Source organism: Diorhabda sublineata, chromosome 1 (genome assembly GCF_026230105.1).
Source record: "Diorhabda sublineata isolate icDioSubl1.1 chromosome 1, icDioSubl1.1, whole genome shotgun sequence".
Taxonomy (NCBI): Eukaryota; Metazoa; Arthropoda; class Insecta; order Coleoptera; family Chrysomelidae; genus Diorhabda; species Diorhabda sublineata.
The window spans coordinates 44,320,633-44,335,801 of record NC_079474.1 but is presented as its reverse complement, the minus strand read 5'-3'; the positions used below and the strand labels follow the sequence as shown (position 1 = coordinate 44,335,801).

Here is a 15,169-nt window from a genome sequence, read left to right as displayed (position 1 = left end):
AGAATTAATTTACCTTTTTTGTACAAGGTGGGGCTTGCTTTAGCACATTTTAAAAAAATATTTGTTTGAATACAACGTGTTTTATTTGTGTTTAGTTTTAGCAAAAACTAATGTGTAATGTTCCAAGACAACTATCCACGTTTTATCTATATCTATAGATAGAGATGGAGATATAAATTGCCCAACTTTTGGAAAATTATTTCGAAGTAAATCCTGTTCACATTATCCCATTGCCTGATAAATAGTGAGGTTAGTTTAAGGTTTAAGTCAACCCATACGTATCGCTGTTATTGAGCAGATAATCTAATCAAGTTGAAAGTTTTTATAAAAACTAATTTCCCGTATATTATGTTAACGTTTTCACAATGTTGAATTTACTTTTGAATTATAATTAAAACAGAGTTTTTAATATAGAAAATTCAGTTTATCATATAGAGCTAATCACTTTTTACGACCTGTTATTCTAATAAAAACAATAATGGCTTTTATATACTAACTGTAAACTATCAAGTCCTTTTATAAAAATGAATGAGTATATAGTCGATACTGCGCTCTGTCCCTCTATCTCCCCTATCTACATATAAATACAATATAATGACGTTAAGAAAATTAACCCCACAACATCTTGTGAGGTCTGGTCATTTCGCGTTTCTGTCATACTTAATGCTATTTATCACATTGTCCGCATATTCATTTTCGTATTAAGATACATTCCGAATAACATTAATTCAGATGTGCATAATTTAATCATTTATTATTTGCAATAATATATTTATTGCAAATTCCAACATGAATAAAGTAATGGATGTGTATCGATTGCATTTTAATATTTCACAATAATAATTAAAACATTTTATAAATAAAATACCAGAATGAATTTGAAAAAATTGTAATATCAGACCAGTTTGGTTTTTAGCAAGTCTATCCAAGCAAGTAAAGGTATATTTCACTTGCATCTTCAAGAACTAAATATTTGACGTGGCTATTGAATTTTTTAGTTTTTCTAGTCTCTACCTTTTTCGTAAAAATCTTTCGGCTTGTCACTTAACTATTCGCGCACGAAGAATTCTATCGTATAGCAATCGGCCAAATGCCTATTCCAATGGACCAAATAAATAAAAGTCGCATGGCGTAAAATCGGAACTATAAGAAGGATGTTTCAGTGATTCCTTAATAAATTAGTCTGGCGTTATTTTGCAGCAATATCGTATTAAGAATAGTGCGTCATTTTGATCTGTAGACAGGTTTTACCATGTTTTCAGGAGACTACTTCTATTACTGCATCTTCACAGTTTCTTTTTCACTGTTAAAATCAAACAAAATTACTCCTCTCTTGTCCCAAAACACGGTACCCAACACATTCTTCGCTTTAACTGGCACGCCTTCGTGTTTCTTTCTCTATTCCATAGATGCGCGTTATCTCTTCGAAATATACAGGGTGTTTCAAAAAAAGGTCATCCCGTCTCTAAGGATAGATAGAAGAATGAAAAATATTTGATTTATACGAATATATTGTGGAAGCTGACACATCCAATGAATTTGCTTTTATGTCTTACTCTCAAGAGGGCGCTAGTTACAAGGTTTTTTTAACTGAAATATCATTTAATTTTACACCAAAAAGATACTTTCGATAAAATCCGATACTGTGTACCGTTTTCGGAATATTTTGATTTGAAAATTATGAAGTAGTAACCTATGCTGGTATAAAGTATTGATAAAGTTATTAATTATTGCTATTATTATTAATTAGTAAGCATTATGTGAATTTAATTTTTTTTGTCGCGTAAATGAGACCCCATCGATAAAACGGATACATTTCAAAAAATTGGGACTGGAGGCTTTCGTTTCTTGTAACGTTTCACAAAAATCCATTCTAATCAGTATAGGATCTTGTTTTTCAAAGTTAAATAAGTTATGTTCAATACTATTTGGTACGAACCGTGCAGCTAGCGTCCTTTATGAGTCTTAGAGACTCATCAAATCTCAAATATTTTTCAGTTTTCTATCTTTCCTAGAGACAGGATCACCTTTTAGTAGTGGTGCTTCGTATGTGGTGAATATTTGGTGTAATAAATTCCTCTTCATACCACTGCAGGAGACGTGCAAACTTCCCAGCGTGTTGGCACCCATCTGGCTAAAGTTTTGCCACAAGCGAATCGTTCATGAACAGTTTGCTCAATACTACCTACGCTGTTGCCCAATTCTTCACCCATATAGCGTACAATGAATGAGTTTTTCTACAGCGTTGACGTATCGTCGGTTATTCGGGAGCGCCGTGTATGTGGTCTTTTAGGCCGAGCTCCATTTATACACTTAAGTCTTGGAGAGGCACTTATCCCCGAATTGCTCGAGGATTTTATCTTCGACTAAACACTACACTACTACACTAAAAAACGAGGTTATGTGGTCTCGGTCCTCTACGCTTCGTAACAGACAAGTCTAACAGTCAGTTCAGTCACTTTTATGACAATAAATTTTAGTTTATTTGTGTTCTATCAAAATGGAATGAGTGAAAACTATAAACATTCAAATTGTATTCAATATGTACCATGCAAATGCACCAAATCGCTCTTAATTCTTAAGATTCATATAAATTCACTTAATACCCTATAAAACTCAGCCATAAAATACTTCAGCCCGGTTTCCTTGACTAATCGGAAAAATAAAAAAATTCTCTAAAATCAAGTATTAATTAAGACGCCTTCAGGAATAAGAAGTAGCAATAAAAATGAGTAGAAGCTGATTTATAATGTTCAAATAATTCTTCTTTATTTTCATGCGAAGTTATGGGCCATATTTCTCCGCTGCCAAATAAATTACGTAGAACGAGTAGTATTCAGCGCAACTATATTATGTTTAGTTGTAGAGGTCGCCGGAGCACGGCGTTACAGTCGCGAATTTGCGCACAATTTCGTGAACTAGATTCTTTCCTTTCCACACTTTGTGGGACAGGAAATACGGGAAGAGAATTTGAAAGTCTAAAGAGGGATTGCATAAATATGGGGCTCGAAAGTCCAGTTTTCACAAATTCTAAGAATACATACTACATTAGTTAAATTATTTCAGAAATAAATTGAACGGAAATAAAATTATCAATATTATTACTTTAATTTCTTAATTCTATTCATTTTGAAATGTCTGTCCATCACGAAACATCGACCACATATGTTTCTTTGATCGCCAATATTGACTGTGTCAAGAACTGTAGGTAAACACTTTGCATACTGCGTAACTTTTTGCACACTTTTGCTTTTTCTTCTGTGTCGCAATTACCTTTTAAGTGCATCTCAATATTTTCAACAGTAACAGATGAACGGGGCTCAAGAGCTCGTGCCTCATTACTAAGAGAAATACGTACTATTTTAAATTCTGTTTACCATTAAAAAACATTTCCTCGTGAAGAGCTTTTATGGCCAAATGCGCGTTACAACCGCTCAAGACCGTTGGTGTCCATTTACGGAAAATGGTGTTGTCCACTGTAACTTTTTAGGTTTCGTGGCATTTCGAAATATGCAAAGTGGTTTTCGTATTCAGTAACGTCTCATTTACTTAAACGTGGTGGTGGTAATGGTAACTTCATGAGACTGACAAGAGCTTTGGTAGGAATTTTGAACATAAAAGCTTAATCGTGCGTAGAAATATACGTTGCCGAACATTATAAGAGAGTTTTTCAAAATCATATCGTTGAATTAAAAATTTAAAAACATGGATTCAAAAACTTACTATTATAATTTTTGAAAAGATGTTTTTGATAATATTATACAATTACTTACCTGGTCACCCATATCGTAGCCGTTTGATTGAAAATTTGACTGCGGTATGCTCAACGACAAATCTACGTTTTCTGATCTCTGAAAAAAATAATACCAAAATCAGATATCATAAATTTTTATCAATTTTTGTGAACTTTAATTTTATATAGAATTTGATTTTACAAAGACCAATCAAAAACTCTTTGGTAATCAACCAATTAAAACGCTGAATCGTAGGGCTGAACGCAATGTATTGGTCGAGTGCAGCTTTGAGCATAAAGAGTAATGCGAGGTTTGTTTTTTTTTTTTAATTTTTACAAAAAGTCTTTTATTGAATTTCGTAATAATAGGTTTATACATTTTTGGATACGCCCAAACCAAGTTTGAAAACATTTTTTTCATTATGAATCTGATGTGATGTAGAAATATGGTTTTGAATGTCTTTAACAACTTCTTGAGGTGATGAAAATCTTTTATTTGACAGGGAATGACAAGAAAAAGAAAAATATTGTTTGACGTGATTTTGGGGGCTGGCATGTGGAATCCATCAGAAATCTTTCTCACATCTAAATGCCCATCTTCTTTAATCCTATGCGCATAGCAACAATGTTTCTCGGAATACCGAAATTCTGTAAACCAATTGTAAATAACTAACAAAAGTTACACGAACCTATTCCATAGACTTTTTAATAATTAAGTTAAGACTTAACGTGTGATTTCCATTTCCACAAATTTAGCTAATCCCATCAATTTCTAAACTGCATTTGGCTTCACAATAACAAACGTCAATGTCCACAAATTCCGCAGTGCCACAACTCATTAATGCTATCTATTGTTGTAAAAACTTACAATGCGACCCTCGTATATCTTCTAGAGCCACTGACGGTGACATGTGTTTCATAATATCTATATGCCCAATAAAATATGAAGTTTCTTTACCACGAAAAAATGAAATTGAGCTCTTAAGTACGACATACAAAACTCAACAAATTATTTAAAATATACACTATTGGACAAAAGTTGTTGCCCACTTTAATTCCTCTTTGATATTGTCCAGATCGACACGGTTTATTACAAACCAAAAGTATAGTTCTTCCAATATCAATTGCAGAAGACAGTTATGTGAGGAACAATCAACGTATTTCGTAAATACGCACCGCACTCGCACCAAATTTAGAAATGAAAAATAATGTTTACTCCCCGTATAAAATACGGTAAACATCTAAACAAGCGTCACTCCACGTAGACTAATCATCCCCGCTGTTTACCAATGAATATATCGAATCGTAAACATAAATGCATTTCTATTGGCCGAAGCTGTCGGAAGGTGTATATAAACAATTTCTTTGAAATATTCCTACTAGACAGTCTGCGATAAGGAGTGGCGTGGCTAGGTGAGATTTAATTTTTGGTCTAGGACGTTTTTTGTTCGTACACGAATTGTTTTCGTTCTAAAAAATTTGAAGATCTAATTGGCCATTAAAGGTAGCACATCGGTTTTGTCTCAACAATGGTTCGATTGATTTTTGAAAAAATTCTACATTCTAAAAACTATTACAATATATTTCAAACAGTAGACAATTTCAATATGCTTTGAAAATAATTTTACATCACTTTTTGTAGTTTCCATTCTATGTGAGAATGTATCAAATATCCTTTATAGTACTTATTGAGTTTCCGTCATTAGACAAATAATTCTTCATATCAAATTGAACGTAACGTTAATTTGTAAGTTGGTCTAATTGGAAAATTTTGTGCAGTCATGGGAGTTTTTGATGCGTTTTACACTTTAACACTATAACAGCTTCATTTGTCGAAATGCCGGCAACAAACTACGGAGTTGTAATTAATAAAACAGCACAATACAATTAAAATTCTACAGTATGTTCTATACTAATTGGCTACGCAATTAAATTAAGAACTGTTCGGTAGCTTTTTTCTGTGTATAGCTAGTTATGTTTCGACTGTTAAAGAGAGTAGTTTCAATTGCGTATGTTTTGGATCGATACCAAATTATCCACAGATGAAAAATTTTATTCTATTTTCTGAAGACATAACAACATAGTGACAAAATGTTTTATTCAAAAATATGATAGGCACTGTTATTTTTGTGAAATTTACTGAAATGAGGATACATTAATATAACTCATTCATTGAATACTATTAAAATAACTAAATCCCTATTTTACAAGTAAACTTTAAATCTTAAACGTCGGTTTAAACTACAGATACAGTTTTTTCACGTTTTAAAGATGGCGTTTACTCAGAAACTTTGGTTTAAACGGTACCGGTAGTCTGGGGGTAGTTTAAACTTAAGTTTAACATGAAACGGATGATCTGAACTCTAACTTTTTCAAATTGGTTAAGTTTTTACAATAATATAAAGGGCTTTGGAAGAATGATCGAAGATTTGCACATCTAGCTTTGAGTACTTGAATCATCCAATTCCAATTTACTCAGATCCATGGCGGAATTCTTGATTGTGGAAAAATTTAAATCCAAAGGAGATATTGAAAATGCAGTGTGATAATTTTTTGCCCAAAGAATGACATCCTCTGTAGTTTGTAACGCAGCCAGCAGTCTATATCTTGTTACTGTTTGTAAATCAATAAAATCAGCAAGTTTTTTTATTTTATAGACTACGGTCAAGAGTATTTTTGGTGATGGGTAATAAAATGGGTTATAAGTCGACACGCATGACTAGTGAATCAATCGTACGACTACGTTTCAAATGAGCAACCAACATGAATTTGGAATGAAATGATCCACATTTTTGCATAATACACATGCAAGTTCCATGTTTCCGAAAATATTCTCAAAAATAATGTTCAGTTAATGAATAAACAAAAAACTTCACGTGGAAGTAGAATTGAGGATGTGATAACAAACTAAAAATTGTTAATTTGACCAAAAATTTAAGCACTACTAATTTCAGTGATGATTGATTTGTAGGCAATTCTATAATAAGGTGAGCTGTAAATGGTCTGCAACAAAAGCAGTTCTGACAATTGACCTTGAGGTCGTTGTGTTTGTTATCTCTTTTAGAATAAACTGAAAATGGCGCTTCATTAACCAAAATTTCTGTCATTTTGTTTTTTAAGGGTTTGAGTTATATTTTTGTCCTAAATAAGGTTGATACGTAATCACCTCTTAATTAGATAATGTGGTTGGTATCAATGTGAAAAGAAAAAGAAGTAGTTCTTTCAAAAAACAGAGTTAGAAGGGTACAGTAGAAGCTGTAAACGATTCATAGACATAAGAAATCGTGTAACTTGTTTTTTATTTCAGTTCTAATGAAATTTTCATGGTTTGAAAATCTCTTACTGATCTCGAAATAACTGGTTTTTATTATAATACGTAAAACTAACAAACTTTATTCATGTTACAATGACCCCCTACAGGTGAGGTCTTTTTATTTTTCTATTATCGTCCTCCTTTAACTACTAAGATTATTCTTAATTATGACCAACTTGCATCAGTATACAAAAGAAATTGGAATTTAAATAACATGTTTAAATAATTAAATGAACGTTGGGTTCAGTACTCAAGTCAAAAATTTATTTTAACAAAACAGAGTTATTCTCTAGTAGTCTATTATTATTATTTTATCAAGTTTCCTCTCATTATAAGTTCAAGGCCAAGTATTTATAAATTTAGGAAACATTTTTCAGAACATTAGAATTTCAATATAACTTTCGATTAGTATTAAGACAAGCGAAGAGGAGGGGGGTTATGATTAACTTGTCGTGAACGAAGAAATTTTCGAGATCTTAAAATTTGCGATACTTAAGACAGATTAGGCTGAAAGAACAAGATTTTTTATGAAAAAGTATTATACATACAAACACAATCACATCCATTAACACACCGAAATACAGGATCACTGGAGGGGTACCTCTAGGCTTTGTTCAAGGTCTTCTACTGTGGAATGTCATGTATAACGACCCACAAAACTAGTGAAAAGCAGCTGGAAACGATCACACTGCAAGTTGGGGCGCATGAAACAACATCTAAGCTTTATATTCGGTATCTAGCTAGGTGTAATAATTGACACTTGGCTCAATTTCAAATGGCGACAAAACGGCGATGATCTGAACAGTCTTAGCACGGTTAATGCCCAACATAGAAAATCCAAAGCAGAGGAATAAGAGGAAACTAATATCATCTGTAGTACTCACTTATTACATTCCGATATGAGCAGACGCAATAAAAACACAGGAATCACGGAGGAAATATACACACAGTGTGTTTAGACGCATTGTGTGTTATAGCTGAAATGCTGCCGAATAGCTTATTTGCTGAAGAGAGAAAAAGTTTTACCAAGTTCACTGAAGCAGAACTCATGAATGAACGGAAAAACATCCTACAACAATGACAAAAACCGTGGAATTCGTCAAAAATGGCTTATGAACACCTGAGTGAACAGTGAGCATGAAGAGATCAATTATTTCTTGACGCAGATGATATCAACCTATGGGTGTTTCCAAGAATACCTGAGTCCTTTTAAACACGACACCTCTCCCCTGTATTGAGGTAGAAGCTTCATCCAGAGATCTTGTTGATCATCAAGCACCGGAGATAGCCTAGAAGGAGATAAGCTCTTTCGTTTCTGAGGTCCTCTTTTTTTGACATTTCAAAAGTGTATATTATCAAAAAAAATGTTAAAATATAAAATAATAGTTAATAAAAATTGTCAAGTATTCATAATCATTGATTTATCGATAGTTCATCAACTATATATGGTGCGTTTTAGACCAAAGGCACCGGTTGACCTGAAGTGATGCTGTGACCGCGCGCTCTCCGTCTTCTATCTGGAAAACGGTTCACCATATAAAAAATTTTTTTAAACAAAATTTGTGGAGAATTTTGTATTCTACAATATCGATACGATATACAAATAGCAAAAAACCCATAGGAAATGAGGTATTTACAAAAAAAGAGGAAAAAACCGACGTTTGACTTTGAAATTTAATAGTTGCGTACACACTACCATATGTAAGTTTTGAGACAACTTTTAGGATGTGAAAATACAAGTATTTACAGACTTACAGGTGAGTATCTCGAATTCCGAGGTGAATTTATTATAAGAGGTATGGACATGTCCTTGTCCAACGAATTACAAAAAAAACAGATCACCACAATGACGGGAATATTGGTATGACATTTATTTTGGAAATATATTCAGTTTCAAAGAAAATACATAACTTATTCTGATTATCACAAGAAAGGAACGACGTTATATAAGGGGAACAATAAATTCATAATGAAGCGTACGATGTTATCTTTCATCGGTTAATGTAATCATATTTAATTTATTCATATCACGACGATTTATTAATCGGGAATAAACGATGTCAAAATATCTAACAAGCATAGTTGTCAAGTTAAATCGGTCGATAAAATGAAGTTAATCACGATATGAAAATACCGGTACTAAATCCTTTGTAAAATGAGCAAATATAATCGAGTGAAAATGTTTATTAATCCAACTTTACGTCGGATACGCGTTTTTAAAGTTATTTTTGTTTTCTTTGAATGCGTCAATAGCAACAATTATTCTCTATTATAAAATATCTGAATCGTGCGTTAAACTTTTTATATACAACACGTCAAAGAGTTATGCACGTTATTTCCAACTTATTATTACAACAAGAGCCATTTTTCTTTCGTGAAATATGCTCCTATTAAAGTAATGAAATTGATAATAAATTACAACACTGCAACTATAAATTTAAAGGATTATTATTATTTATCTTTGTATGCGTACTTGTCATTATCAACACCCTTCATTTTATAAAATTTATCATAAAATTTTTTAATTTTTGTTTTAAATTCATAATATCAGATCTAGAGAATTATTTCGTCTGTAATATCTGCCATGTGTTGAATTTGATAAAAAATGTTTACCTTACTTGATAGATTTAAATTTCGATTTGTACCTTACAAAAATAAGTTTATAAGTTTGTACAGGTAGTAGTACTATCCCATAATTCCACCAAGCCTATAATTAGTAAGCAAATAAAAGCAATTACATTGCAGCTATAACACACGCTACGACGATTTCTCTTCTTCGGATCTCGCAACAATGCGAGAAAATACTTAATAATTCAACTACAAAAAAAAATAATAAAAACAATGGGCTGTGCTAATCATACAATCATCTTTCATCAAAACTGGAATGATTGTTAATTTGATGTTATTAAATATCAAAATATTGATCTCGGACTCATCGTTAAAGCCACTTAGGATTGATTAATTCATGTAAGATCTGATCATTAACCTGTTAATACCTAAGGGTCGTTAATAACGCTAGACTAAACATGATTTAATTATGCAGTGTCATTTGCAGGATGGCACTGAAACTGTTCCCAAATTTTTTTTTCTCGTAAACCACTTTCAAACACTTATTACTAGTTTTAGTTGATTCATTTACACCATATTACCAACTCGTTAAAAGATCAGATCTAACTATGGAAATTTAAGTACACTTCTGTTGTAGAGCTTCCCGTAGATCCATTGGAGTGCATCTGGACCACTTTGGGAATTACTCATCTAAAAGAACGTACTGGCTTCATTGGATTCTCGTGCACTTGTTTATAGACGCTGCGAATAAAAAGAAATAATGTCTTCAAATTTTTATTGGTAATTAGCTTTCGTGTTTTTAGTTTTATATCTTTAGGTATTCTTAAGAATATCTGTCTTCATTTTCTTTTATTTCAGTACGATGTACGTGAATGATGAACAATTTCTGTTCGCTGGGTAGTTAACTAGAAACTACTGAGGAAAGCTGAAAATTTTGACATGGATGGTTTTTAAATTCTTCTAGAAGGCATGTAAATAATTCCTCTTGTGTTGTGCTAAAATTTGCTGATATTTTTTACAAATAATAGGTTTTTCATTATATTTTGATCACTTCTTTACACCAGCGAAGTTGATGTATAAACTTAATCAGATAAATTTGGAAACAGTTATGGAGAACAGAACTGTGAAATGTAAATCAATTGATTGAAAAATAATGGAAAAAAGGATAAGCAACTGAACATCCTACTGAATAATTTGCTAACAGAAAAGAAGAAGATGCTCCATGTGCAAGAGAGAGTTTAGTTCCACTACACGATTAATGTTTTAATGAATTTCATGAAATGTGCTCTCAATACATAGAAATGAGTAAAAGTAAGATTATTTAATCTTTATTTCCATAAGTGCCCAAGAGTTAATTAACGACCCACGTTCAAAATCATAAACTATAATTCAAAGATTTTTCTAAACATTTTTCAGGTGATTTTTATCACTTTCCAACATTTTCATCGTTCTGGGCATAAATGGCGTACATAAATTTCAAGTTTTCATCCAATTAGCTTTCTATGAAAGTCCATTTTTTTCTTTCGCAAAGTTATTCTATTTGCATAAAATATGTAATCGGTTTATATCTATAACTTTATAACGAGCATGCGTCTAAATTGGCAAAACAATACTAGTTAATTGGACATGAACAACCTGTTTAGTTACAGCATTGTCAATTAAGATTTAATATTTTTCCTGAAAAACATAAATTCCTCGATAGAAAACAGTGAAAGTTTCTTGTACTTAATTAATTGTTTGGTTAATATGGAAATAATAATGTGACTTATATAACTTAAAGCTAACAACTAATGATATTATGTTATACAGAAAGTTACATCATTGTTTTAATAAACTATAAAATGTTCTACAATAGTGCAGAGCTTTACGCGTTCAGTAAAACTATTAATCTTTTGAAAATGAATAATTTATTTATGATAATTAATTTTTATCCATTTTCAGACATTTGAATAATGTCTTTCAATCTAGATTCTTTAACATGCTCCATTACGTGTTCTGTCAAATATTTTTCCTATTTTTCGTTAATTACCCTGGGTAACAAAAAAATTATTAAATTTTTCCTCGTGGGTAAGATTATATGATTCGTAATGTATACTTTTTTTATATCTTACCTACGTTTACTATATCGTTCTTAATCACGAACTATTTTTTTATTTAAAAAAATTAATAAATTTAGATACCTAAATGACGCACGAAAACGCCATTGTTGTTACATGACTGAGTGTGACGTTGTGTTACGTAGAAAGTAAGTAAACAGACTTGAGTGAGGTTAGAAGTAAAAACAGTTTAAACAGAGTTGTTGGGATTCTTATAAAAAAACATTCGCACGGCAGTGAGTATTCAACAAGATAACGTATCGTTGATGCATTGTACCAGAATGTACAAACATTAGTATAAAAACTATTTTATCTATTTATCTATTTATCTATTTTATCTAATTTTATCTATTGTTATTTAAAAAATGTTATTATTATTATTATTATTGTTATTTTTTACTGTAGTTTGAAACACATTTGGAAAGTTATATGCAAAATAATTCTAACAAAATCTGCTTTTCCAACCAAATTCGATTGCCAGAAATACCGGAAAAGGACATTTAGTGAAACACCGCGTCCGTTGGCATTAAAACGACAAAAAATCTTCGAAGCTATCACCTTTATGACTACATTTTAATAAAGTTCAAGCAAACAAATAAAGACGTTACGATGAGAAAGTCTAATTAGTAGTACTTACCTATTTGCTTTTACTCCACGTATTTTAGCCGAAGTAAATAATTGATTATTAGCAAACTATGTAGCAACCATGAATGCATCTACTTTAGGTAGATTGTCCGATCTTGCTTCGATAAATCCTATTTCGGCCATCATTTCAATTGGAATAGTCTTTGAAATCCTTACAAAAACACAAATCGCACTAAACAACCAATGGCATTTGAAAGGCGACACGCGGCGACCACGTTTCAGTATTTACTTACTTTCTACGTCAGAAGGTACAAGGCACCCTAGTCTTATAGATAAAATAAATAAGAAAGGTGAAAAAAAAATATTTGGCTCACGTCACATTTTTGTGAGAAATAAATTTATTGTTTTGAAAAATATTGAGTATTTATTACTCCATTTTTGTTATTATAAGCACTAAAAACATGTTTCACATGTCTTCTATGTTCGGAATCCGGAGTGTTTCTAAAGAACAATATTAGTCTGCAAGCATTGCTGGTTCCCAATTTTCCTGGTAGCGATGTTTAATTGTGGCGATATCTTGATGAAAGCGCTTTCCAAATTTTAAGTGGAAATGTAAAAAAGTGTATTTTCAAGTTCAATTTATAATATGCATTGAGTATTTTTTTGATGGGCTCAGAATATTTAGAAGATTCCTAACCTAACCAAGATTATCTTCCATTTCATACACAAATACACCTTTATTTTAGCTCCAAGAAGGAAATTTTCGTTCTAATACTTCAGATTTTTCTTTGGGAAAATCCAAATCTCTTATGAAATCATTAAGCTCAATTGGTCAATCAAAGGCGATGTTTGAGGACTTATAAGAGCTGTAAATTCTGATTCAACTTTTCCCTTTTCAGAGCAGCTAGGACTTTTTTGAACACCATGAAATTGAGAAGGCACAAGAACTTCTTCCGAATGAGAGATTTTTTTGTTACCTCCACGTAATTTTGTGTGTTTTGATTTCTTGGAAAAGCTTTTGATATTGGTCTAGCAAAAATAAATTGCTGAATATTGTCAATTAAACCTACCGATCAAATTTCTATGACATGAGATACAGCATATGTATGACACCCAATATTTATCTTAGTTGCGATTATCCACGTTGCACAATAGCACTTCTTAATTAAAGGTTCAATAGCTTTTTTTTGCTTTTAGGTGTATATTGAAATGATTTTAGACGTGAATGACAAAAAATGATATTTTTCTGTTAACTTTTGAAAATGCACAACAGATTTGGTTCGAGTAACTTTGAATGTTGACTAGTGTTGTTTAGACGCAGTAGTCACTTCTGTTTCATAGCCAGTTTGAAAAGATATTAATTAGTTGTCGACCTCCCAATATACTCGAGAAGTTATAATTTCAGTCTCTTTATTTAAAAAGCCTAAAGTTAAATAACTTAATTCACAGTTTTGTAAAAACTATTTATTAACATAAAATATAAATAAATAAAGTTTCAATGATCTGACTACTGTTCTCGTTGGATGTCAAGACTATAAAGAACTCACTATGCGTGTATATACTATCTTAAATAATAATCCTATTGTATACATAAGTTATAATGAATTATATTTATGGTCGTAAGAGTCACATCAATATAAAAATAAGGTTAAGTAATTCGATAAGTTAATGGAAGTTCAAGTGTCTAAGGGACATATGGAATCGCTTAAGTAAGAAGTTGATTCCATCAGAGGACGGTCAGTTAACAATAAATCTTAACGAATACCATGGTGAGTAGAAGATAAATATGTAGATTTATAATTATCTAATTACCGTTATATAAAATAAGGTAATCCGAGACGATACGTTAATGGAGCATAAAATAACACAACCAACCAAAAATGCCCTGTTGCAGCTTTAACAACCTTTCACGTCTAGCTCTATTACATTATTTAGTATAAATTAAAAAATTCATATTCAAAGTTCCTAGAAGATTTCTCCAGATTTAAATTTAAAAAAAAATAAGTTCTCGAGTCAACCCTGTGGGTATTACTAAGATGTAATTGTATACAACCAAGTTTATTTTAATTCTCCAACGAATTTCCATTTCCCCATATTACTAAGCTCCGAGAAAAACAGAATTAGAGAGACAGAGAGATATTTATATTGACACATACATTATTCATTCTATTTACGGGCATTAATATTAATTTTCATCCCCCTCTGAATAGTCAGTCTGACAGGATGTCAGATTCTAGTGATTAATGTTACGATAAGGATAATTCTTGAATACTTAGCGAAATGCTAATTCATAATAACTTTGAGGATTAAAGAGTTTTGTTTCGGGAGTTAGTGAATAATTGTTGATTGTTCGATTTAATGGAATAATAAATATTCAGTCATGAAATATATCGTCTTGTACTCAGATCCTGTATTATTTTTAAAACAACTGACTACGTTAGGCGGAAATCTCATAATATTAACTTTCATTACTTTATGGTACCCAAAAAGGAAACACCAAATGAAAAATATATACTCTTATTGATAGTGGATGAGAAACGTAGACAATTAGACAAAATACGAAATGCAGAAATCAGAATGAAGAAAAATAGGATAAGAATTATTAATTCTGAAGATATATGAAGCACGAACTTATACACAAACTTATAAACAAGAAATAAAGACCAAGGAGGAGCTGGACAGAAGACATAAAGATGGCAAAAATAGTACAGGATCGGAAAGGATGGAATCAGCACTAGAATAAGGAGCCCATGCTCAACTTCACCAAATATTACACTTAAAAGATTGTTGAAGGTTGATCAAATGAACGCTTTAAGGAAATTTCTAGAAATTTCATGAACATTTGAGTCTTCTCGAAATTTCTGTTACTAATTG

The 15,169-nt window shown here is 31.6% G+C and overlaps 1 protein-coding gene across 4 annotated transcripts in view; it reads right to left on the bottom strand.

Annotated features, from left to right (window-relative positions):
* LOC130450896 (TOX high mobility group box family member 3-like) overlaps positions 1–15,169 on the bottom strand; it is a 192,452-nt gene that overhangs the window by 33,223 nt on the left and 144,060 nt on the right. For all 4 annotated transcript variants that reach the window (XM_056789632.1, XM_056789607.1, XM_056789615.1 and 1 more), the window contains exon 2: positions 3,774–3,851. In XM_056789632.1, the coding sequence (XP_056645610.1) occupies positions 3,774–3,851 (78 nt within the window). The remainder of the gene's footprint in view (positions 1–3,773; positions 3,852–15,169) is intronic.